This window comes from Barbus barbus (assembly GCF_936440315.1).
Source record: "Barbus barbus genome assembly, chromosome: 47".
In the NCBI taxonomy this organism is placed as follows: Eukaryota; Metazoa; Chordata; class Actinopteri; order Cypriniformes; family Cyprinidae; genus Barbus; species Barbus barbus.
In genome coordinates this window covers 938,152-964,005 of record NC_136725.1, presented here as the reverse complement: position 1 = coordinate 964,005, position 25,854 = coordinate 938,152, and the positions used below count along the sequence as shown (strand labels likewise).

Sequence of the window (25,854 nt, the reverse complement as noted above, 5' to 3'; positions counted from 1 at the left end):
GCAGTGAACACACACACAGCAGTGAACACACACACACAACACACACAGCAATGAACACACACACATACACACCGTGCACACACACAGAGCAGTGAACACACACACAGCAGTGAACACACACACACAACACACACAGCAATGAACACACACACATACACACCGTGCACACACACAGAGCAGTGAACACACACACACACACACACACACACACACACACCCAGAGCAGTGAACACACACACACACAGTAGTGAACACACACCCGGAGCAGTGGGCAGCATTTATGCTGCGGCGCCCGGGGAGCAGTTGGGGGTTCGGTGTCTTGCTCAAGGGCACCTCAGTCGTGGTATTGAGGGTGGAGAGAGCGCTGGACATTCACTCCCCCCACCTACAATCCCTGCCGGCCCGAGACTCGAACCCGCAACCTTTGGATTACGACTTCCCGCCTTATACTATAAGGTTACAATTACAATACCGTCATGTTTGTGTACTAGATACAGTGCCCTCCATAAGTACTGGAACAGTAAAGACAAAATTGCTCTGTTGGCTGTGGAGTCAAGAAATCTGTTAATATGACTAAAAGATGAATATTAGACAAAACTGCAGAATGTCATGTTTTATTATTAGCGTTTCAACACATACATGTTTTACCAAATAAAAAGAACAGCACTTTAAGAGTTTCATCCCTCTATCTGATGTGAGCATAAGTATTGGAGCAGTTGCCTCACAGGTCTTTCTAAGTGATCAGCTGTGTCCTGTTGCATTAATTCTTCAGATATTAAAAGCAGGGAATGTGTCGTATCAGTTATATCCATTACTTCTGTATTCTGAATCCTGCATTCGATGATGACACACACAAACCAGGATGAAGATGATGTCTCATATTCATCTTTTAATCACATTTGTAAATGTCTTGACTTCACAGCCAACAGAGCAATTTTGTCTTTACTGTTCCAATACTTTAGGAAGGCACTGAATATAATTCAGACCAACACAAAATACTTTAACAGTTGCTGAAGTTACTTTTTCCAACTCATGAAAAAAAGCTTAAATGCATTTTCAACTTTTTATTCCATCCAGTCACATTATATGCATCTATAGAACAACCAATTTACATGTTAGGAAATCACTTCTCAACCCTCCTTAAAAATGTGATGACAAACATCCTACATCAGTGATAATGTTTATAGGAGTGAACCTTACATTTTCAGAATATCATAGCTAAAATATTGCCTCATTTTGAAAAGCAAATGTACTTTTAACTACCATTTTACCAATCTGTGAATATTTCTCCATAAGCAAGTAACATTTCAAGCTTGTGTTTTAATAGCTGTGCTTTTTGGCACACAAACAAAAAGTACTCTCATGGTATTTCATTGAAAAAAGGACATTTTCTTTGCTACCATTTCTTGATGTAATGCAGAATATTTACATGTACATGAATGCTTATTCTTCAATAAAGGTTTTCTAGAGTGTTACCAACGGCACTGCATTTTAAGCATCACTTTACATTATCTAGACCTACACACAAAATATTAGAGTAAACGGGGGCAAGAAGAAGCATTCAGAAACACGAGACAGAAAAGAAAAAAAAAAGTGCATTCAAGAATCCCCTTTAACCACAGCTGTAATTAGACGTGAAAATGGGTCAGAAAAATTTATGAAAAATTAAGCTGTCTTGCCCTATTAGTGTATTAAATTCAGCATGTACATTAACTGGAGTAATCGAAGAACATGATATTTATGAATTTGACATTCTTAAAAGTTTAAGACATGGCAATATGTTACAAAGTTGTATTTGAAAAAGAAGAGAAAAAAAATATATATACAGCAAAGACATCCATCGTTGCAAAGCATTTAAGATACATTTCCAAAGAATTTTCCCCCCAATGTGTAAATATGTGCAGATAATCAGTTGACTTCAATATACAATTTAAAAGAGGCACCAAAAAAAACAACATTTAGTGACAAAGCAGTATGTACAAACTGCACAGGAACAAACGCAGAGCACCCTCTAGAGAATCAGCGTATGCCACATTGTTTGTTTAACACACTATGCTGATGTTAAGTTTGTGTTTTTGATCATAATCAAAAATATTTTTTCTCATCAAAATAAAGCCATCCAACATAAACACGCACAAAAATGTAAAAGAAATAAAAGTAATTAAAAAAAAATTTAAGCGGGGCTTTCTTAATGAGCAAATACACTTTGGAAGACTAGGATATGTTAATGCTATTTTACAAATTAATAAAATAGTCTAATTAAGTTCACAAACTGACAGAGTGGGTAAATGTACAGTGATGTGTAATATAAGTTAAGTTCATTTTTAACAAACAACATCAAGGATAATGGAAGAAATTAAAAGGCTTTGTGACTTGCAGTAAGCAAGGCACGTCGAATATATGTGGACCTGCACCTTTTTTTCAGAAGGTCATTTTGGAATGTATGCAGGTTTAGAACATGAGAGTGAGTGAATGATGATTTGACGTTTTAGGGTAAACGGCATACTCTGGGTTTGCTACTGATTTCAGTCTCGGTTCGGCATCTATGCTGAGTTTGGGGAAGAGTAATCAATTCTTCAGAAGAAAAGAAAAGCAGTCAAAGTTAGCACAGTATGTGTCACAATGCAAAGCCAGAGGAAGAACAACAACAAAAAAGCACATTGCATAGTATATAAGCTCATTTTAGTGTTTTTTGATAGCATGCGTAATGTTTAGTGTCATTAGAGAGTGTAGTCCACATAACATCGATTACACTGAAAATCCAATCTAGGTAAATCACATTCATACCCGGTAGTGCTAAATCACTTCTACAGTACATCTGCTAATGTAAACAAACACAGCAAATGAAGATGTAATGCGTAACAATGGAATATCTGGCACTGTAACGTGTCTCCTCTGGTTCCTATTGCACGCTAACCGCAGGAGGACAGTCGCAGTGGTGTGAACCACACAAACACACACAGAACAAAACATATGTGTGGAAGTGTTTTCCTTTCAGGGTGTCTGAGATCCAGATCTCTTGAAGCTACCCAGCAGACTCTGAACACCCTTCTTCACACTGGATCCGACCCTGCGGGCGACAGAGTCAGCAGGCGGGCCGGGCAGACAAGAGCTGCCGCTGCTGGGAGGCCGAGCGTCCAAACACTTCTGATACCGCAGCTGTGAATGATGGAATACAGCAATGAAACGGCAACACATTTCAGCTTGAACTAGGGTCATCAGACTAATATACACTGTTAAAACAGTCTCCCCAAACACTAGCAAAACAGTCAGACCAACAGAAATGTTTTACGTTTGGGAGAGGGACTTCCCGTATTTACTGCAAGATAAATGAATTCTTCACTGCACATGTGGAAGAGATTGGGGAGGTCATGGCTAGTTTTTTCTATTTATCATTGGTGTTCTTTGCCTTTAGCATTTAGTACAGTAGAGAGCAAAGAGGAAGCAAACAACCAACCAACAGTGTTTGGCATTACTTTAACCTTTAAAAAAAAAAAAAAAAAAAGTGCATACACGATTGGGATTTGAGAGCTGTAGCAGAGGGGCCAGCAATTAATGACTTAAAAAGCACAGTGTTCATGCTCTTCAGGAAGTAATAGAAAACAATATTACACAATATTACACTCTTTGCACTGGCTGCCGATTTGTTACAGAATTGATTTCAAAATTGAGCTTTTTGTTTATAGAGCTCTGCCATTATTAAGGTCATCTCAACAAAGATTGCTGATGGTTCTGAGATCTAAGGCCTCATTTATAAAGAGTGCGTCGCTCAGATTTGATCGTAGTATTTGTAAAAACTGTCTTTGTGGAAAGAGCGTCACGTCGGGGTCTGAGCAGACGCAGACGCACACACTTGTCGGAGCACTGCAGGTTTTTGGAAATGTTAGCCGTTCTAAATGAAAGAATTTGGAAGATGACTGGTGTTAATGACATTAATTAGGAGTCGTTTACAAGGCAGAGATCTGAAACCATTCAGTTGCGAGCAAGTTCAAGATCATTTACGATTCATAGATTTCACATCTGAGAGGCGTACATGCGTTTTTGAGAGATGATCGTAAGATCAAATTTAGAATGGATTCTGTTCAGCATTTTAGAAATGAGGCCCCGAGACTCAAGTCGAGGGGTGACCAAGCTTTTTCTATCGTTGGTACAAGATTGTGGAACTCTCTCCCTTTATTCTTGAGATTAATCTCCACAGTCTGAATTTAAATATAAGCTCAAAACGTACCTTTTCTCTCAGGCTTACAGTTGCTTTTGATTTTTAAAGTAGAATTTTCTGATAGGTGTTCTTGATGTAAACTCCCTTTATGATTGCTTTGTGGTCTTTTTATTCTCTTTTTTAGATTTTTATCCTTTGTCTTTTTGTACATCACAATGGTCAACTACTGTTGTTTTTATTTGTGCTATACGACTAAAACTTGATCATTTAGATCAAACACATCCTTACTCACCATACAGGCGGCCTGTACGGCCTCACTTAGACTTGCTGCGTTTGGATCACACCAGAACATGTGGCAGATAAAGTCTCCAGGTCCCTCAGCCATTATGAACGCAAACGTGCGCACATCCTTCCCGACTCCCATAAATGACAGGAAACGCACACGACATTCAGAAAGAACTTCCTCTGCCTGAGACAATGAGACAACACATATTAGTGTGGTTATCCAATCAACTTTTTATGATAAAGCATTACATATAATACTCAAGTATTGCAAAACGTCAACAAATAGAAACCTGACCTCAGAAGTGAGAATAGTGAGTGTAGCGGACGCCACGTTCACAGTCACAGGTGTCCAATCCTCCTTGTCTTTTTTAAGAGCCGTCTCCAGTGCTACATTAATCACATCCATGCCTTCAAGAGACAGATACCGACACGACTCAACTTCAATTTCAGGCAGCTATTTATATTGCTAATATACATGCATGCTATTTTAAGTGCTTACAGGTAACAAATATGGGGAAAATGCAGGTAAAACTTGTACTTTGTGTACAATGGTAAGTAATAGCAGGTAAAGAGGACTTCCTACCAACTGGCTTTGCCACCAGCACACGACCCAAGTACCGCACCTGGAAGCGCTGGACCAGCTCATTCTTGGGAGCTGGGAACTCTGAAGGAAGAAAGATCTGATTCAGTCATAATGGTATAATTTCATTATTATCCATTACAGTACTCACTTGAGAAGGTGAGAGAGAAATATCTGATGCACACATTAAAAAAACGTGTAGTCAAGCCCAACACTGTCAACAGTTACATACTGTTCTGCAGACCGTCCACAAACAAAAGCTAAATTCATGTCATAAGTTACCCTGGAAAGGGATGTCCCTAAGTCTTGAGGGGTCAGTGTTCAGTCTGCTGGATGACTTCCTCTGGGCCATTATCTAGGGAAATACACAGACAAAACAATATAAAACAAAACACATGGACATAGTTGCATTAGCAGTTGCGTTGCCTATCTGGCTACCTGGTTGACCCAAACTGATCTAAAAAGTAAGAGACACAGGTGTTAACCAGAAGTAACGCGAGATCAGATTACTTTTTTCAAGTAACACATTACTTTTTAATTTTCAAGAAGAAAAGAGTTACTTTTCCAAAAATTTCTATACACTAAATGTGAATGTGCAAAAAAATAAAAAAACTGATTTAGTATTCATCAAAATTAATTAAAACAGTGAAATGCAAACCTGCAATAATTAAATATGTTAAATAAAACAAATGTATCTAATCCCATTTTATTAACCAATGACTTTGCTGCTGACCTTTGATGATCCAGTTCAACCATAATAAGCAAGAAAATTTGCTGAAGTGTTGAACCTTCTTCTCTGTGTTCTACTGTACAGACGTGAATTTACTTTTTGCTGTGTAAGGGTTTTTACATTTGCTATAAATAGAACTTCTTATATTAAAAACAAACAAATCAAGCCCAGCTCATATTTAAAAAGTAACACAAAAGTAACGTATTACTTTCCATAAAAAGTAACACAATTAGTTACTTTTTTAGGGAGTAACGCACTATTGCAATGCATTACTTTTAAAAGTAACTTTCCCCAACACTGGTGTTAACTACAAATAGAAATACTGATACTTGTGTATACAGACAGTAAAAATAAATGACTAGAAAAACATTTAATATGGGTTTTATCAATTATTTACTTACTTTACTTTTGTCATTTAGCAGACGCTTTTGTCCAAAGCGACTTACAAATAAGAAAAAGTAACTAAAACTAAAAAGTTACAACTCTATAAATACTATCTACCCACATATTTAAGAAAATAAAGAAATTAAATAAAATTGACATGCATATAACAACATTTCAATAATAAAAACATAAATTAATAAACTACAATAAAAAGTCGATACTTCTATCCCTTGCCGGTGTCCCTGCCCGGTGGAGTCGCACGGTAGAGTTGATGGTCTTTACACTCTTCGGTCTTCACTCGTCGTCTTCACACGACGACTGCCGCGGTATAATAACCTTATTTATACCAATCCAACAAATCACCATTTCAATTCAGCTGGACCCACTTTCCTGTTTATCAACTACAAATGGCCAAGCAAGTGCACACACTGACAAGATACGCGATACAGTACGGGACCAAACGCGATTTCAGCACCTCTCATATTTAGCATATAAAAATGAGGGGATGCACCAATAATACATTTTGTTTGCCAGATGCTGGACTTGATGGCACTGGTGTCTGTAGTGATCACTGTTCAGAGGTACAGTATGTGCACCAACCTTATGCATAAGGAGCGTGGCAAGAGTGAGCATTAGAGGTTGCTCTGTACCTGAAGACAAGCTAGTGATTAACTATTGCAGTAACTTCAGCCATTTTCTGCTCCTCCCTCCTGAGACCATCGTCAACATAAGTGTCTCTCTACAAACACAAGGAAACTGTGAAACATCTGATGGATGTCTGTCATCATTGCATTTGGCTCAGGTCTGAAGCACATGAGAACCACAAGCTATTATTGAGGTCTGGACCACAAAGGAGAACATCATTCAACGACAAACCACTGAACCGTGCACTTGAGTCAAAAACAATTCTGATTTAGCCAGGTTTTGGAGGGTGCTATACTCCGAAACTTATAGTAAGTACCAGCATTCTTTGAAAATGTTAACAGGAGGTGGTACTTCTGCATGCTCAAAGATCTTTTTCATGACCCATCCTAAACTGTTGGGTGTAAGGTGCATTGTGATGAGCACTGCAATTACCCTATACCCAGATAGACATGTGCATGCGGTAATGCGATGTATCACGGTAATGAAAATGCACGATATTGTTATCTTGGGCACTTCAAAATACCGTGAATAAATATTTATTACGATATTTATTATTACGATTTTTTTGAATGCATTAAGAATATTTTTCCATGTAAACAAGCACGGATGAGAAGCGCACGGCGGAACGTGAAGGAGATGCGCTGAATGAAAGCCACATTCACTCTCTGACAGCAGATGGTGCCGAACAGCAGAAATGCAGCCGCTACCCCAGAAACCCCAGAAATAAAGCAGCTGCGCTACTTTCTAAAATGTATTTAAATGGTTTAAATAGCCATTCAGATTTTTGTATTTGCAGTGGTGTTCATCACAGTGGCAAGTACTTAAATATTTAGACTTAATAGGCTATTTATTTTCAATTATAACATTAAGGCTCTATTAATTGATATTAGTTAATTCATTAGTTAAACTGCCAATGAAAAATTCCTCTAAGCATTCATTAATCTTAGGTAATGTCAATATTTAATATCATGTTGTTAAAATCAAAAGACCATTCTGCAGAACTTGCAGAATGGTCAAGAGGTGGGATCTTGTCAGCTATAGCTTTAAAGGGGTCATGAATTGAGAAATCAAAATTCCCTTGATCTTTTGACATATAAGAGGTCACTGTGCTATAAAAACATCCTGTAAGTTTCAGAACTCAAAACGTTCTCATTAGTCTAAAAACTTATATTGAAGCCAGTCTAGCAAACGGACAGCTTCTGGAATGTATGACTATGATGTAATAATGTGGATAAGCACCGCCTCCGCAGAAGATCAATGCCTGCTTCTATATCGCTGCCTGTTTAGCCCCGCCCACAGATTCTACATCAATGCCTGTTGAGCCACTGCCTGATTAGCGCAGGTCGACACAGAAACCAAACGACAAAGATGTTTTGAAGACAATAAGCGGAGCACTCACACAGAAGCACATAGGAGTGTTTAAAAGCCGTGAATATCAGCGCGGATCCGTCTATGTGCAGACATATTAGGGATCCGCTGATAGACACGGTTTTCAAATGCACCCATGTGCTTCTGTGTGAGTGCTCGGTAAAGAGCGTGAAGCGATGATCGTAGCCAATCACAGTCATATCTGTTGAGCACGTGAACAATATGGCCAATCAGCGGTGTTTACCACTGGTACCAAAGTCGGTACTTTTGACAACACTAGTACCCATATTTATTTCACATCTCATTTTTGTATATGTTAGTTTGTCAGGTACATCACATACTATTATTCTCCTCATTTTGAATCCAGTTATCAACTTCTCCCAAAAATTTAAATTCTGTCATTTACTCTCTAGTTACCCTCTAAGTTGTTCTAAACATGTTTCGGTAACTTTTTTTTTTTTTACTAGTCCACTTTAGACATTCTACTAACAGTAAGTAACTTTGCAACTATTAAATTAAATTAAAGTGTAACCTAAGTGTCTTCTGTTGAGCACAAAACAAGATATTTTGATGAATATTGGTAACCAAACAGTTGACAGTAGCCAATGACTTACAAAAAATGGAAAAAAATACAAGGAAATTCAATGGCTACAATCAACTGTTTGGCATCATAACCTCTCAAAATATTTTAACATTTTGAAAAAAGAAGCATACAGGTTTGGATTAAGTGGAGGGTGAGTAAATGACAGCAGAACTTTTTGAACTATCCCTTTAAACACTCGACACATTGCTATTTTGGACACTACAGCAGAGTGCACAATGTCTTTGATATTTAATCAAGAATATGAGTATTTTAGCCAGCAGCTATGATGTCCTCACCTTTGAGCAGATGTCATGCAGGCTTGTGGCGATGTTCTTTGCAGGGGTGTCACACCGAAATACATGACACTTGAGCACGTGAGTCAAATTGTCTCGTGCCACATATGCAAAGTCCCTGTTGTAAGAGACAAGAGACAAACATAAACATATGCATGTCGTCACATCACTTCAATTTATCCACACACCCATAAACGTATGCATGCACAGTAACAAACATCTCGGATGTGTGTGAAACCTTGGTTCCCTGAAAAAGAATCGAAATGCCACATTATGGCTGATGCTATGGGAACACACTCTGGTGTGACGACTGAGCCCATAAAGAGTCACACCATTTTATTGGCAGATAGTGCTAACTCCGCTCACTGAGGCATTGCTTCTCTGACGCCTCTTAAGAATGTGGACTCTATTTCATTGACTGATTTCATACAAAGGAACCCAAACAGATATGGAGTACGGCCAGCTACACAGCATTTTGTTCTTGATTCAGGGAACCAAGTTTACATATGTAACCATGACATTCCCTTTCAAAGGTATACTTTGACCCTGCATCAGTAGCTGACACAATACCACCACACAAATATCTTCCAACGATACTCCTCAGGCCAATATAGGGGCAAATTTTTTCAAGCGCAGCTTGTCGGTTTTGTGATCAGTAGTAAATACTGCTCCATCCGAAGGCCAGAGGTCGGTCTTGTGCTGAAACTCCAAATATGCCCCACAGAAGAAAGATAATGCAAATCGTTCCAGGAAATCCCTATCACTGTAGCTGAATAAACAGAAGATTGAACTGCTTTCATTTATTCAAAGTGACTAACAAAACACACCTACGGCAGTATAGGAGTTCTTCAACCCTTCTCGGCAATTTTCATTATAATAAAGTATATTTATAATGCTATGCTAATCGACAGTCTTTATCACTGCATAGAATAGTATGAAAAAATATCTTGCTCTTCCAAGTTTTATAATGGCAGTGAAGAGTGGTCAGGATTATAATAAAATACGCCTACCTCCTACACCATCTGCTGGAACGCCACTCTCCATTTGCGAGTATGGATATTATTCTTACACAAATGCATGGATTCACTTCAGGTCGCCTTTATTAACCCCCCGGAGCAGTGTGGAGCACTTTGTATAATGGATTTATGAACTTTATGAAGCACTTTTTATGATCCTGGAAGAACGACCGTGGCCCCCGGAGTGACTGTGCACTACAGTCGTAAGAACACGCTCAAACAACTTGAACTGAGTCTCTGGCTGGACGGACATCATTGCATCCAAAAGATTAACGCTTTGAGAGCTTCTGAACTTGGGCACAAATCCCAACATATCCACTCTATGAAGCGAGGACCTCTCAATGTGAACCACTATACACAAGAAAACTCCCAAAATCCGTACTCAGAAATATAATGCTGCATCCACTGACAGATGAATTATCTTCCTGAAGAGAAATCAACACAAGCTCTTCATTATGAGGTGTCAGTGAAGCAATGCCTCAGTGGGTGGTGCTAGTATTATGTAAGGAATAATTGACTACGGACTGTTGAATTATTAGAAAAATAATGCACACCTGAGGTGATGATGCATTACATGCGTGCATTATTTTTCTAATAATTCAACAAGTCCATTATTCCATTGCCTCCGTTGCTAATTCCAAATTGCTTTGCTATACTCTGTTGCTAATTAGCCTACCTCTCCGAGTCGGTCTCTCATCAGTGTTTGGCAGTAGCGTCCCTAATAGTGAAACTTTAAGTTCATTTTCCTCACGAACAGTGCTGTTGTTACCTCGCTTCGCTTGTGAGAAATGTCATGTACTTTTAAGTTGCTAAACTATTTACTGACAAAGTCGTCAGAGCAGTGCTAACAACATTAGCGCGTATGTTTTCATGTGTAAACTATGTGTGTCTGTAAGGGAGAGAGAGCGGGAGAAATAGAGTATGTGTTTTACGTACATAAAACGTAATTTTGTGGCAAAACATGGAAATGATCTGTAGATTTTATCCCATTGCTTACTATATTTATGTATTTGGCTAGTGTCGTTGTGGGTTGTGGTTGTATTGCTGTTTTAAGACCTTTTGAAATAACTGAAATCATTTGGCGAAGTGATACGGAACTGTAATGTGGTCGAGAGCTGCCTGGAACTACTTTCGCCGTGCATTTCCCTGAAAATAATTACACACCGTAGAATGTTCGTCAGCCAATCAGATTCAAGCATTCAACGGCCCCGTCGTATAACTGCCAATAAATAGGCATGATTCTATACAGGCTTCAGACTATCATCAAATCCAAGGGTTTGTTAGCATCTGCTGCTGATGCAGTGCCGAAGTAAACCTATGAAAGGGAACATCTTGTGTTTGCACAATTCCCGTTTGTAGGATTTTGGGAAATTATTCCAAAAATGTGGAGTAAGACAAATACCTCTAAGTGAATTTGACATTACTCATATTTTTCACAGTAAATATATTGTTATATAAAAATAGTGAAATACTTCTACAAGTTAATATATTTAAATAATTATTAGTTTGTCAACTAGAGTTGGAAAATTAATACACATACAATAGAAATTACAATATGGCTTAGTGTGATTACCAGATGACAAAAGAAAGTGATTTAATTAAATAAATAGTCTGATGTGCTCTGCACTGCTGATTTTACATCTACCACTGTCTTTTACATGTGTATGGTAATTTTGTCAGAAAAAAAAACAACAAATCTGTATTTTAGCAGTACAGAGCAGCAACTTATAAATGACCTGGAAGTGACTGCTGGTTAACATTTAGACTTAATGGACCACGATTCAGTCACTATATCATACTAACAGTATGTTATGCACAGAGTAGAAAAGAAGCAGAGAGATGTAAAGGGCTGACAATACGCAGAATACAAATACAATACAATGATGTCATGAATATGCTAATGAACGCACAATGTCATCTAGTGACACTTTGAATCTTTACACAGATCTTTTCCAGACAACAGTAGTTCACAGTCACCACAATTGTCAAGTTCCAATAAATAAATAACAAAATTAAGTACCAAACTAGTCCAAAAGACTCATGTTATATTATCCAAGTCATGTTATATTTTTTCTGAAGCTCTCAAACTAATTCAGTTTAGACATGCAGAATAGAAAATAACATTTGAGAGCTGCACTAGAGGGGAGGATTTTCAGTGAATAACTTCTGCTCCCCACACAAAGCCATCACATGCATTCAGAAGAAAGAGAATATAGTGCATGATACATTTACATTGTTTTAGAAGCTTAACAGTTGTGGTGTGCATGTATGAACAGTTGTTGAATGTAAAAAAGTGACAGAAACATTCCTCCAAAATTTTCCTTTTGTGTTAGAGGAAAGTCTAATCGAAATGTGGGTATGAAAATTATGAAATTTAATTTTTGGGTGCATTACGCTTGGTATTGTAACAAGTACACAAAAGCTAACAAACAAAACAATACAGTAACACACTACCTCTCCCTGGGATCCAGGATGCAGCAGGACAGACAGAACAAAAAAACAACATAATAATTCAGCAAAATCTAAATTATTTAAAAATAAGCAGCTTCAAAATTGATGAAACAACATAAAAAGCAAATTTATTTCCTGTGACATTGTGCATCCGTCAGTCTGTGGTCATGCACATGCTATTAATCTCTGATTCCAAAGCAAAAATGAGGCAAAAGATTCAGATTCAGTGTCTCTTTAACCTTTAAAGATCACTTATTATGCTGGCTGAGCTGCTCACAGACTTACCTGCCATCATCACGTCCAACTCCCCACACACGAATGCTGATGATGGGCTGAGAGTGCAGCAGCGTTCGACCGTGAGGCTCGATCAGGTTCAGAGTCTCGTTCTCCAGCACCAGAAGCATTTCCTTCCCCTGCACAGCAACACAAACAAAGGCATACTAAGTGACGTGCTTTTACCTCTCCTTGAAATCCTAAACTTAATGTCAAAATCAGTCAAAACATGTAACGTCATAAATTTCCATCTTGTTTGATTGAATAAACTGATCTTTTGGTTTGTCTCCATCAAATCTGAAGTAAATTAGCCAATGAAAGATGAAACACTTCATTTGTAAAGGATTTAATTCACGGGATTATCCACAAACAGACATTACACATGGCTATGTAATGCATACTGTAAATCATTTGAATTTCCCGCAAAAATAACTATAATAACAGTAATACGCCTAATCCAAGGTACTTGCAGATTTTTTTAAACATATTTAAGACTTTAAGACCCTTTTTAAGAGCTGCACAAATAAAATGATACAAAGAGGGCTTTTAAAATACTTAAAACATTTTATTAATTATATACATACGTATCGAAACTGTCAATATATACAGATTAAAAGGCAGATACTGGATTTTGCTGCTATGATAATAATGTATTTAAATAAGGGTAATAAACAGACTATGCCAATACTAGTAAAATGTATGTATACTGAAAGCGTTAATATTCTTGATTTTGCTTTGTTGCTCTTGTATGTTAGACAGTTTATTGTGTAACCTACATGCCAAGAATACCCAGAAAAGTAGATTTTAATCATAATGCAGGACTTTTACTATATACAGTAAAAGTCTTTTACTATATGACTTTTAAAATACAGCATTTTTACTTTTACAGTCGGCATGCAACAGAAATTGAATTGTCGTGATGCACACATAAATCATTTATAATAAAAAAAATATTATGATAAAAATATTCCATTAAAAAATTCAAAACTGTTAATTTTGATTTCATGGTGACTTTACACATCTAGCCAGAGCCGTCACACAAAACGTTGGCTCTGTTCAGTTTCTGGGGTGGGGGGAGTTTGGGGGCTTTGCACTGCCCTCACGATGGTTGTGTGTGCAATGTTCACATTTATTTAATTAAATCACAAGATTTAGAAATTTCTTATTACATTAAGGCCATGTTGTAATTCTTGTTTATCTTTCATAACTTAACTCAACACTGTGTAGCGATGATGCAATGGGAACGCCCCTTGGGTGTGAGATTGTTCTGAAGCTCATTCATTGGCTGATGGTGTGGGCACTGCCTCGGCGATGCAGCATCACTTACTCTAATACTAGTGAACTAGGAACAATTTCCTTCCTTCAGAAGCGTTTCATTTAGCTCTGAAATGGTTCATCTGGCCCATGTTTTCTGGGGCATTCCCATTGCATCATCACTAGGGATGCATGATATTATCGGAATCGGCCGACAATGGCTTTAAATGTAAATATCGGCATCGGCCTGACATGAAAAATTATGCCGATACGTCTTGCTGATAAGAGGAATACATTAACTCACATGTACTCAGGGTGTGCTAGCGATTAGATCTCGTCAGAAGTGTGGCTCATTCTTGAAGAAAAGTTTTGCCAGAATGGTTATTAGATTCACTGTTTTGGATCGCTGCATTTAAACTGAGCATGCACATACAGCATGATGCGTTCGGGGTATGATAGAGTAAACAGTAATAGCTCCGAGTTTCCTAATGCCTGTCCAGTAAGGCGTTTTAATTCCGTTGGGGGCGCTGTTGACCTACTTCTAATAAAATTAAAGTAAAAACACAAATAACATTTAGACTGCATTTCTGATTAAATAAAGCAGTAATTGATGTCATAAAGACATGAGCATGTTTTGATTTAAAGGTCAGAAGCTATAGCTTACATGAATAAAAACAAAAAAACAATCAAACATGACACTAGTAAATTAAATAATTTTATATATACACTGATTTATTCATTAATATGTTATATTTTTTTTACAAATTATGAGCTCTAAAAGATTTGTATATTTTTTATAGCTCTAGACCATCTACAAATGTTAAATCTTAAAATAGAATGTTAAGGTTACTAGGTTACTACTGCATCTTTCTGAAAAAAATGCAGCGATTGATATATAGTTTATTTATAGTTATTTTCAAAGCTTCAATGTACTGTCATTATGAAAGATCTTCATTATTGTTTATTTAATTCTAACAAATAAGTTCTTGTTAAAAACTAACCAAAATTAAAAATAATTTGCTTATAATTTCCACACAGGTGTTGTTTCCAAACAAAAAGGAACTATATAGGTATTGGCATTGGCTACTGGCCAAAAATGAGTTGAAAAATATAGGCAAAATTCCAATATTGCGCATCCCTAATCATCGCTACACAGCGTCTCGTTCCCTGCGTAACATGGGTTAAGCAAGTAACCTGAGACTTTTTCCATCCCCAAATTTAAACGTGAACGATAACTGTTCTTACACCCCCAGCTCTTAGTGCATCATTTTGCCTTATTGAGCATCATTGAATGTTTTGCAGCTTTTGCAATAGTTGTGTATGAGCCCTCAATTGTCCTCGGTGTGAAAAGATGGTCTGTTAATGTTGGCAAGGGGACAAATATGCAGAAGATGCTGGAAAACCAAAGAACGTGCAAGACCTGGAGGATTTTTCTGAAGAACAGCATTAGACTTACATTGCGGTTTCTTTTGCTCAAGATAGTTATTTCATTTATCTCACATTTTAGAAAATTAAGCAATGTTTAATTATGTTCTGAAATTGTTTCATATATTTTTTTTGTGAAAACAACAAAAAAAAGGATACATTTTTTTGTTCAAGTACATTCATTCATTCAAATTCTAGAGATTTCCACATATATGCACAAACCTCGCCCCAGATGCCAGCTGTGTCATCTAGATTCTGTTTCTGGTAGGACAGCTGTCGGATACAGTTATTAACGGCAACACTACTCCTGCCAGGAGCCATTTCCTCTTCTGATATCTCCACCCAGCCCAGAGAACGCACTGCAAAGCACTGCATAAAACACAAACATTGAGAAAACAAGCATCTTCATGCAGTGTATGTGGTCAGTCACCTGTGTGCTTACCTCCGCCCCCTCAAAACTGCTGAAATTAGTCTGTTCCTCTTCCTCCTCAGACTGAGAAAAACTGCACACAACAGGAAGATGACACAGAGAGAAGCTCAAACAATAGAGCCTGGCACTAACAAGGCCAAGATCATGGCCTCGATTACTAAGAACTTAAGTTGAATGCAACGTAAGTGACTTTAGATAAAAAGTGTGTGCATAAATGCAATAAAATGTACATGTACATATGACATAATACTGTGTAACGCTCAGCTTCATAAGTCTGTGTTGTTTAACTGATCTTATACCTGAGATTGATGGAGGCATAACGTAGAGTGGCTCCCTCAAACTCCTTCAGACTTTCATCAGAAGCCACGTCCTCCTTTTAAACAATAAATAAGCATTATATGGACTTACATAAACAGAATGAGACGGTCTGTGACTCCATTATGAACCTACCTGCCAGTGCTCTTCCTCACTGAAAGTGTTTGGATGAGAAACACCACTCCATGTAATCTAAATACAAATATGTTCATGTTTAAAAACATGAGGCTGATGTTGGGCAACTTGATGGAATATTATTAACAGCACACAATTTTCGATAAGTTGCGATGTTTATTATGATGATGTATAGTGAGTGTGTGCACCTGTGGCTCATCAGCAGGTGTGACCGCAGGCGACGTGCTGGCTGGTCTCTCCTCTAGGGGCCCAGGTGGCTCCCACTGCGTGGTACCTGTGGGAATGTGCCAGTAGTAGGTGCCTGATGTGTCCTGCACTCGCATCCAACCAGCGGGAAGGTCCGTGTCCGTTTCAAATGCACTGCCATCCCAGTAGGACTCTACAAACAAAAATGAAACGAGATATTCTTTATCAACATATCAAAATCACCGTAAGTCACAGTCAGCATAGCATGTGCACATCAGAAAACCTTATCCTTTATTTTACAGCAGGGATCCTCAAATCTGGCTCACGAGATCCACTTTCCTGCAGAGTTTAGCTCCAACCTTGATCAAACTATCCTGTGATTTTCCAATGATCCTGAAGACATTGATTAGCATGCTCAGGTGTGTTTGATTAGGGTTAGAGCTAAACTCTGCAGGAAAGTGGGTCTCATGAGCCAGACTTGTGGATCCCTGTTTTACAGCACAAAATTAGAGGGGCAGCACAAAAGTCAGCAGGTCATGATCCAGTTACACAACATGCTTCTTAGCGGTGTAATAATATTAATGTAGTGAACTAAATAATGTGAAGGTATCGGTCTAGCTGCATTTCGGATCCAAGACAATTATCAGACCAACTGAACACTTGATTCCCTAACATCTGTAGGGAATCATTAATAGCACAGTTGATCTGAATGCACACAATATACCAGTGTGAAAATGAAGACATTGTGGCAAGACTTGTTTGAGGCTTTCCAGAAACTTTTTTTTAAAGACATTCATCACTGGCAAATATTTTAAATCCAGTGATTAACAGGTGAGCAGACAGACTGTTGCTGTCATTGGGACACATTTACACTACAAATGCAGTGTGGTCATGTGACCGATCAGATCACAAAAAAAAAAACTAAACAAAAAAACACCTAACTCAGTATTTTTTTAATCTAAACCTTCCTAAATCAAGATATTTACTTGAGATGCCTTTGTAAAGTATCTTGAAATACTGAACAAAATTAAGTTAGTTTAAGCTTAAAGGGTTAGTTCACCCAAAAGTGAAAATTCTGTCATTACTCACCCTCATGCCATTCCAAACCCGTAAGACCTTCGTTCATCTTTGGAACACAAATTATGATATTTTTTAATCAAATAAGCACGCTCTCAGACTCTCCATAGACAGCAACGCAACAGCAATGTTCCCAGGTCCAGAAACATAGCAAGGACATCGATAAAACAGTCCATGTGACATCAGTGGCTCAACCATCATTTTACAAAGCTACGAGAAAAAGTGCGCAAAGAAAACCATAATAACAATTTATTCATCAATTCTTCTCCCCGAGTTACTATCTTCTGCCATTCAGTAAACAGCTCCCGCATGCTGAACGTAAACAACGCTGATTACGCTGATTACATTCTGAGATACTCTCCAAAATGGTGGAAGCTTCATAAAATGATGGTTGAGCCACTGATGTCACATGGACTGTTTTATCGATGTACTTGCTATGTTTCTGGACCTGGGAACATTGCAGTTGTATTGATGTCTGTGGAGGATCAGATAGCGCTCATATTTTATCAAAAATATCTTAATTTGTGTTCCGAAGATGGTCTTACGGGTTTGGAACGACATGAGGGTGAGTAATGACAGAATTTTGGATGAATTAACCCTTTAAAGGAGACCTATTATGCCCTTTTTACAGTTTGTAATATAAGTCTCAGGTGTCCCCAGAATGTGTCTGTGAAGTTTCAGCTCAAAATACCCCACACACCATTTATTATATCATTTTGAAAATGCCTATTTTGAGTGGAAGCAGATAAAGGCTGTTTTCATGCATGTCTCTTTAAATGCAATTAAGCTGCTGCTCCCCGCCCCCTTTTCTAGAATAGGGATGTGCCTTTACAGTTCGTTCCTCAGATACTCTGATAAAAAAATAATAATAATAAAAAAAAAAATAACATGTTTGGTTTTGATTATCATGTCTATCACACCGAAATCATGCATTTTAAATTGTCAGCCGCGGCACGCGGATAAGCTGTTTTCGTTCAAATCAATGCGTAACTAAACGTAGAAAATGTATCTGTGTGGTGCGGCTGACACAGAACAGCGTTATGCCTGATTCAACATGTTGAATCGGCGTCGAGGACGGCGAGAGGGAGAACTCTGATTGGATGTTCAGTTTAGCGAACGAGTCAGTGCCCGAGAATTACAGCGAAAGTGATGAAAACGAGCACGAAAATGAAGGAGGTACAGACAGAGGGCTGTTTAAGTGATCTTTCCCAATCATTCTAACGCAAATGTTTTCTTTACATCAGCCGCTTAAAATGATTAAAGTTATCAACATTACTGATATTCAAAATGGTAGGCAAGCGCTGCTTTGTTTACGTTTCATATATCTGCATTTATCTTGTATATCTTTGTTTTGGTTTATCCTTTTGAATGATGAATATATACCATTGATAGCTGCTGATATGGATAGTTAACTCCTCATGCATGCGCAGAATGTACGTGTTAGTTTGAAGTCGGCTGTAGTCTTTGCAGTGTGTTCAAGCGCAGTTTTTTTTAGTCTAGACACTGCCGACACAAAGCAACAACACCGTCAGCTTTCGTCACCGCTAGTTCTTTGAAGTCAGCTTGGTGTGTCCCAGCCTTTACGGGTTTGGAACGACATGGGGGTAAGTGATCTTAAAAAATGCAGAGCTTGATTTTATTATCAATAGTTATTTTCAAAGCTTTCAATGCACTCTCGTTAAAAAAAGAACATTAATAATGTCCATTTGTTCTAACAAATACGTTTTTGCTCAAAACTAACCAAAGTTAAAAATTATTTATCAATAATTTCTACACAGGAGAGACTCTGTGTTATTTCAAAACAAAAGGAAATATCGGTATCAGCCTGTGCTATCAGCCAAAATGATTTGCAAAAATTAATATTGGCAAAAATCTTATATCGTGCATCCGTACTTCAAATTATTCCTGCTTACTCAAGATGGACATGCAGTGTAAACAGTGTCTGGCAATTTTTTTTGTAATCACCTGCCAAGTTGCGTGACCTTACCTGGCTCTCCATCTGGGGTGCTGCTTGCAGTGCTTCCCTGTGACAGCGACATGCAGCTGGAGTCCTCGTCGCTGGGAATGCCGTTCTTACTGAACAGCAAACAAGCATTTCTGCTGCCACCTTCACCTTCTTTCTTCTGAATCTCAGACGAATCGGTGATCTCGCCTCCACTGGGATTTAAATCTTCCTCTTTCTCTCTTTCTACTTCCTCGTCTCTCGTCTGCTCTTGGTTTTCTTGATTCTTCTCCATCAGAGTGTTAGAAGAGTAAATCAGAAGAGGTTCATCAGCTGCCCAACTGTGCAGGTCAGAGCAGAGCGCTTTCAGGGTCTTGTTCTTCTCTTCATGGCGCCGCTGTGAGTTCTGGTTTGGGTTTCTGTCTGTGGATTCATTCTTGTTTTCAAGCAGGTTGAGATTCTGGTCTTGCTGCTGCTGCTCTGCTAACTTGCATATTTGATTCTGATCTTCCTTCATCCACTTGGCGTTGCTCTCAGAGCCTGGAAGACTGTGCTCATTCTCCTGATTTCTGCTCCATTCATCTTCCTGGTGCCGGAGGGATACATCATCATCATCATCATCTAGTCCTCCCATAATGCCTTTGAGAACCTGGAGAGAGTTTGTGCTGCCGTAATTAAGTTGACTCTTTAGAGAGAAAGGATTTGACCCATGAGTCTCTGTCAGGCCCAACTTTCTTTCATGTGATAAGCAGAGGTGGTCAAGGGTCAGGGAAGGTGAGATGTACGTGTTTTCATTGAGCAGGTCTGATGGGCTCTTCACAGACATGGCACAGAGCTGTAACATACATGCACATTTAAAAGTCACACTTATATGGTAACAGCATTAAAAATAAGACTTTCACACACAAACACAAACTCACTGTCATAAACATGATAATCCTGGCCATTCAAATTGGGGTTAATAATTTTACATTTCAATATTACTAGTGACATCTAAGGATTGCTTCTTGCACATTTGTGAATGGTTTTCTGTGCATTCGTGGCTCCTGAAACATTTCTAGCATCAAGACGTGCTGACAAATCCTCAAATAGGTAGACTCCACCCACTGTACTCAAGCCAATCAGACAACAGCCACATTTCACTGACCGTAGTTCTCGCTATAGCCAATCACATTTTCAAAATCCACGAATGCATGCAGATTTTGGAGAGTATCACGATGTATGCACGTGATTTTCCTGCATGTAAGCAACTCATGCATGTGGTGCAGCAGACATTGAACACACATGCACTGCAACTTGTTTACATTTATAAAGAGAGCACGCGCATACGTCGTGATACTCTCCAAAATGGTGCCCTAGGGTGACATGAGGGCCTTTCGCACTGCTTTAGTTCCAGAACTAAAAGTACAGTACTAAAGTACTAAAGTAAAGATTTTGCGCAAACTATTTCCCAGTACCATTTAAAGGGTTGCATTCTCACCCACAGTGGGTACTAAGAAGTTACGTAAGCCGGACGACAGTGACGTCATTTGTACGCGGCGTTCAAAAACGTAAACAAAGAAGAACAATGTTAACAACAGGAGGATGAGGATGCTGTGATCGGAGCTGTGTTTTTGTTGTGTCTCACGGGTTTCACAATAATGGACATGGAATTTCGACGTATACGTCAAGCGATTGAAAGAACGGAAAGGAGGACTAAAGAATCTCCAATGACAATTTGCAGTGCTACATTTCATTGAGGCTGATAGAAGCACAAAACGCCGTAGACGAAGTCGTTTATAAATGCCCTCAGTATGATACAATGTTTACACAGTGTTTTAAATCATGGTGGGTGATCATCAGCGTACTCTCGGATTTCATAAAAAAAAGTTGTATTCCGAAGATGAACGAAGGTCTTACGGGTTTGGAACGACATGAGGGTGAGTAATTAATGACAGAATTTTCATTTTTGGGTGAACTATCCCTTTAAACATGAAAAACCAGAGTTAGTGTCGCTTTTAGTTAGAATTACAACTTGATTTTCTGTTAAAAAGAGCAGCTCTCCAGTGTGGAGCTAGCTAATGATAAAATATTTTAATTAGTGGGGGGGGGAAATCATTAAAGTGATAGTTTGGTTTGCAGAGATCAAAGCTTGATCTAGCTCAGGACTGTTTGTGAGTTAGGGCTTGGCAATATGATCTAAAATCAAAACCTCGATAAATTGAACACTTCACCTCGATTACTGAATGATTCTTTTATTTACTTATTTTGCCGTCATAGTTCATTAAAGGTTTCTTTTTCTTTGAGAGAGAGAGATTATCTCTGTGCATCTGTCAAGTGTTCGGCAGCAATGTCTCTAGTAATAGTAAAACTTTGAGTTCATTTTCACCACAAACAGTGCCATTGTTGTTACCTCGCTTATAAGAAGTCATGTAGTTTTTAAGTTGTTAAACTATGTTATTGATAAAATCATTAGAGTAGTGCTAACAACATTAGTGCGTATATTACCGTGTGTGCAAACTGTGAGGGAGAGAAAGCAGGAGAGATAGAGCATGTGCTTTCCATACATAGAACATTATTGTGTGGCAAAAACACAAAATATTTTGTGGTCGTTTTTTATCTTATCGTTTGTTGTGGGTTTTGGTCCTTTTGCTGTTTTAGGCTGTAAGGACCTTGGAAATAACTGAAATCATTTGGCGAAGTGATACGGAACTGTAATGCGGTCGAGAGCTGCCTGGAACTACGTTCACCCTGCATTTACACACCGTAGAATGTTCGTCAGCCAATCAGATTCAAGCATTCAACGGCCCCGTCGTATAAATTCTTTTAACGCACCACTGATGTGTGAGACACAATCACACTGGTCATACACATCCGTATAGCGCCGACTACACACGCAGTAGTGTGTTTTTAAAGGAAAAATATTAACAGGACTAAAAATCTGAAATAACCGACACAGGGAAATTATATCAGTTAGACGCTCTGAATTTTGGTTTTGATTTCTTTTCAATTAATCATCCAGTCCTATTGTGAAAAAATCAGTTTATCCAAAAATAAAACGTCTTATGGATAAAAAAAACAATATAAGGGCAAGTTATATGACTAACAAAACTCAATATTTTAACTCATTGCAAAAGTGGAATAATCAAAGTTTACTGACTAACCAGTGAAAAAAAAATCAATGATTAGTTGAGTAATCATTCTAATAATTGTTAGATCAATTGATTATCAAAATAATCATTTGTTGTAGCCCTATTGTAATGTATTGGGTGTGTGACAATAAATCATGCATTGCTAATGGAGAAATGATTCAGCATCGATTCTGAAATTGTCCCAAGAGCAGATGGCAATGCATGCTTTAGAAACAGCCGTACTCTGCTTGCTTCCAATTCCTTACACATGCACCACTTGAACCTAAAATAATAATTAATAAAGTTCGAAAAGGTTGAAGCGAATTACAAGTGTTCACAGTGGGCTGTGTACATTAATCTCGCATCTTAAAAGCATAAAAGCCAAAGTGCAAGTACATTTAACCATTTAACACTGAATGCACAAGCACTCTTCTTTGTGAGCATTTGTGCGGTTAAAAACTAGCCTAGAGCACCATCTGCTGCTAAAAACTAAGCTCAGAATTGATTCCAGTGAGAATCGCCATGCATTCAAAAAATCTCAGAATCAATCCACGAATCGTGATGCATCGTTTTATCGTCCCAGCCCTATAATGAATACTGAAATATTGGAAATGTATTTAAAAATCATATCAACTTTATTGAAAAAATTATATTGCAATATTGATATTGAATAATTGTCCAGTCCTACATGCAGTAATCTACAAATGCACAGGATGCGATTCTCAAATTAATGCCAAGTCGTGTTTGTAACATAAAAATATATTTGTGAATGTGTTTTTTATTTGTAAATCTCATTTTATTTATTTGTGAAATTAGCCTAATTCATGTTTGATTCAGATTTATTTGTGGATCTCATTCTAATTATTTGCCAATGTTTAATTTTTGTAAATCTCTTTACATTTATTTGTGGATCACAATATTTATTTGGAATTACGCAACGAATCTATCTTCATATTTCAAAGCCGTTTGACAGCTTTATGTGAGAAACAGATTGATATTGAAGTCATCCGTTTTATGTACAGCTGGACAATAAATAATATCATATTGACATTGCCAAAAACTTTAATGGCGATAACGACGGGCAGTTCTGTCCAGCGCTGGACATTTTTTCTCGATATGTATTAGTCTAACAGCCTATCACAAAGCAAAAATAAATGTGACCTTGGAGCACAAAGTCAGTCTTAAGTCGCTGGGGTATATTTGTAGCAATAACCAACAATACATTGTATGGGTCAAAATTATTGATTTTTCTTTTATGCCAAAAATCATTAGGATATTAAGATCATGTACCATGAAGATATTCTGTAAATGTCCTACCGTAAATATTAATACTTCATTTTTGATTAGTAATATGCATTGCTAAGAACATTTGAACAACTTTAAAGGAGATTTTCTCAATATTTAGATTTTTTTGCACCCTCAGATTCCAGATTTTCAAATAGTTGTATCTCAGACAAATATTGTCCTATCATAACAAACCATACATCAATGGAAAGATTATTTATTCAGCTTCAGATGACGTATAGATCTCAATTTTGAAAAATTGACCTTATGACTGGTTTTGTGCTCCAGGGTCACACATGTGACAACAGCCAGTCAGTGTATGTCGCTAATAAGTCTGTACGTTTCTGCGTGAATGAGTGGCATAGTTTCATTTATTACAAAACAAACACGTGTGACACCTGCTGTGTTTTCAGCATCTGCGTCTCACCACATGAGTTCTTCTCTCATCTCCAGAGCTGCTCTGAGGGTCACTTCACAAGCTTTTCTTTTCAGAAAAACTACTGAAACTAAAACATTTAAAGATCTTGATAAATGGTCAAAATAAGTCTGGCTGAACTTGATGAAATTATGACTAAAATATATTACTACTGCTACTAAAATGTCATTCCTAAGTAATAATATTACTATAAAAAAGCAACCAAGATATTTTCACCCATGTTTAAGTTTACACAGTTTTGTTCTGAAACATCCTGTTTGACAAAAATAAAAGTTAAATGTTTTCTTATAAATGTATTTATTCAATGTAAAACTTTTATTAATTCATTTAATTGACACCATTTTGATAAATTTGCATTTGATCAGGAAAAAATAAAAGATTCCAGGAAAAATAAATAAATAAACGAAATAAAACTAAATAAAAAGGGATCTTCCTCTGTAGAGTTTAATTGTGAAAGAAAAGCATTTCATTCCACATGAATGGCAAATGAATGTCATGACTGATATTCAAAAGGTCAAATAATTCAAAAAGGTCCACATACATGATATAATAAAGTTCCCCGATACAGGACTATTCGATCAAACGCTAATTTAATCAATCAAACAGGCTTTATTCATGATTCATGAATGCTAGATACTTCTGCTACAACTAGCGGTCCCACTTTATTTTAGGTGGCCTTAACTACTGTGTACTTACATTGAAATTAATAATTTGATACAATGCACTTATTGTGTACATACATGTTTTTACATTGTACTTATATTTTTAAAAATACCTATTTGTAATTACATCTGTAATTAATTTCTGTAGTTACATTTATAATTACACTGTTGACCCATCCCTTACACCTTAACCCACCCTTAAACCTACCCATACCACCAAACCTGTCCTTAACCTTACCCGTATCCCACCTCAATAGCAGCAAAAGTGTTTTAAAATACAATATGACCACAATAAATACATTGTACTTATTTTCTGATGTAAGTACATAGTAGTTAAGGCCACCTAATATAAAGTGTGACCCAACTAGCTAATAATAATAAAATAAAGATTTAGGTTTAACAAATGTATTTGATTTAAACAGTGGTCTAACACGATTTGATTTGTTACTTTATTAACGTCTGACTAATTAAAAGCATTTTTAAAGCTGACATTTAATGGATTCAAAATAAAGCGGATTTATGATGTATTTGATCAAATAGTGATTTAATAAATAAATCAGGCCTTGTTCGTTACTCCTGTAACGTTATTATTATTATATTAAGCGATGAAAGCAGGACTGTATGTTAGTAGATGTCTGTCGTTCCCTCAATCACATTCATCGCGCTATATAAACTCAGCATTAATAAAACCCTCACTCACCATTAATAAACCCTCTCATCAATGTGGATCTGCGTCGATCTTGTGTTAATCCTCAGACAGCCTCTATATTACAACACCGTTACACTGCTAACGCTGCTATAGCTAGCCCACGCAACGCGCTACGTCACAAT

The 25,854-nt window shown here is 37.5% G+C and overlaps 1 protein-coding gene across 2 annotated transcripts; it reads right to left on the bottom strand.

The window, feature by feature from the left end:
* Nucleotides 1–599: 599 nt before the first annotated feature.
* On the bottom strand, nucleotides 600–25,854 carry LOC306866130 (amyloid beta precursor protein binding family B member 1-like). Of its 2 annotated transcripts, XM_079411159.1 has the most exons (15): nucleotides 25,724–25,823; nucleotides 24,324–24,431; nucleotides 19,577–20,366; nucleotides 16,515–16,705; nucleotides 16,327–16,383; nucleotides 16,176–16,249; nucleotides 15,889–15,949; nucleotides 15,669–15,815; nucleotides 12,780–12,907; nucleotides 9,031–9,145; nucleotides 5,307–5,379; nucleotides 5,028–5,108; nucleotides 4,740–4,852; nucleotides 4,452–4,628; nucleotides 1,049–3,159 (listed from the first exon to the last, which is right to left on the bottom strand). In XM_079411159.1, the coding sequence occupies exons 2-15, from the start codon at nucleotides 24,339–24,341 to the stop codon at nucleotides 2,995–2,997; spliced, it is 2,190 nt and encodes a 729-aa protein (XP_079267285.1). In that variant the 5' UTR covers nucleotides 24,342–24,431; nucleotides 25,724–25,823; the 3' UTR covers nucleotides 1,049–2,994. The 2 variants fall into 2 exon arrangements, with proteins under 2 accessions (XP_079267286.1, XP_079267285.1); XM_079411160.1 differs by lacking the exon at nucleotides 24,324–24,431 and having other exon boundaries at nucleotides 600–3,159; nucleotides 25,724–25,854.

Excerpts from the sequence above, each read along its gene's own strand:
- LOC306866130 (XM_079411159.1), bottom strand. Across the intron at positions 15,816-15,888 it reads GCAGTTTTGAGGGGGCGGAG|TGCTTTGCAGTGCGTTCTCT; the intron begins GTAAGCACACAG and ends TGTTTTATGCAG. Across the intron at positions 3,160-4,451 it reads CCGTACAGGCCGCCTGTATG|CTGCGGTATCAGAAGTGTTT; the intron begins GTGAGTAAGGAT and ends CATCATTCACAG.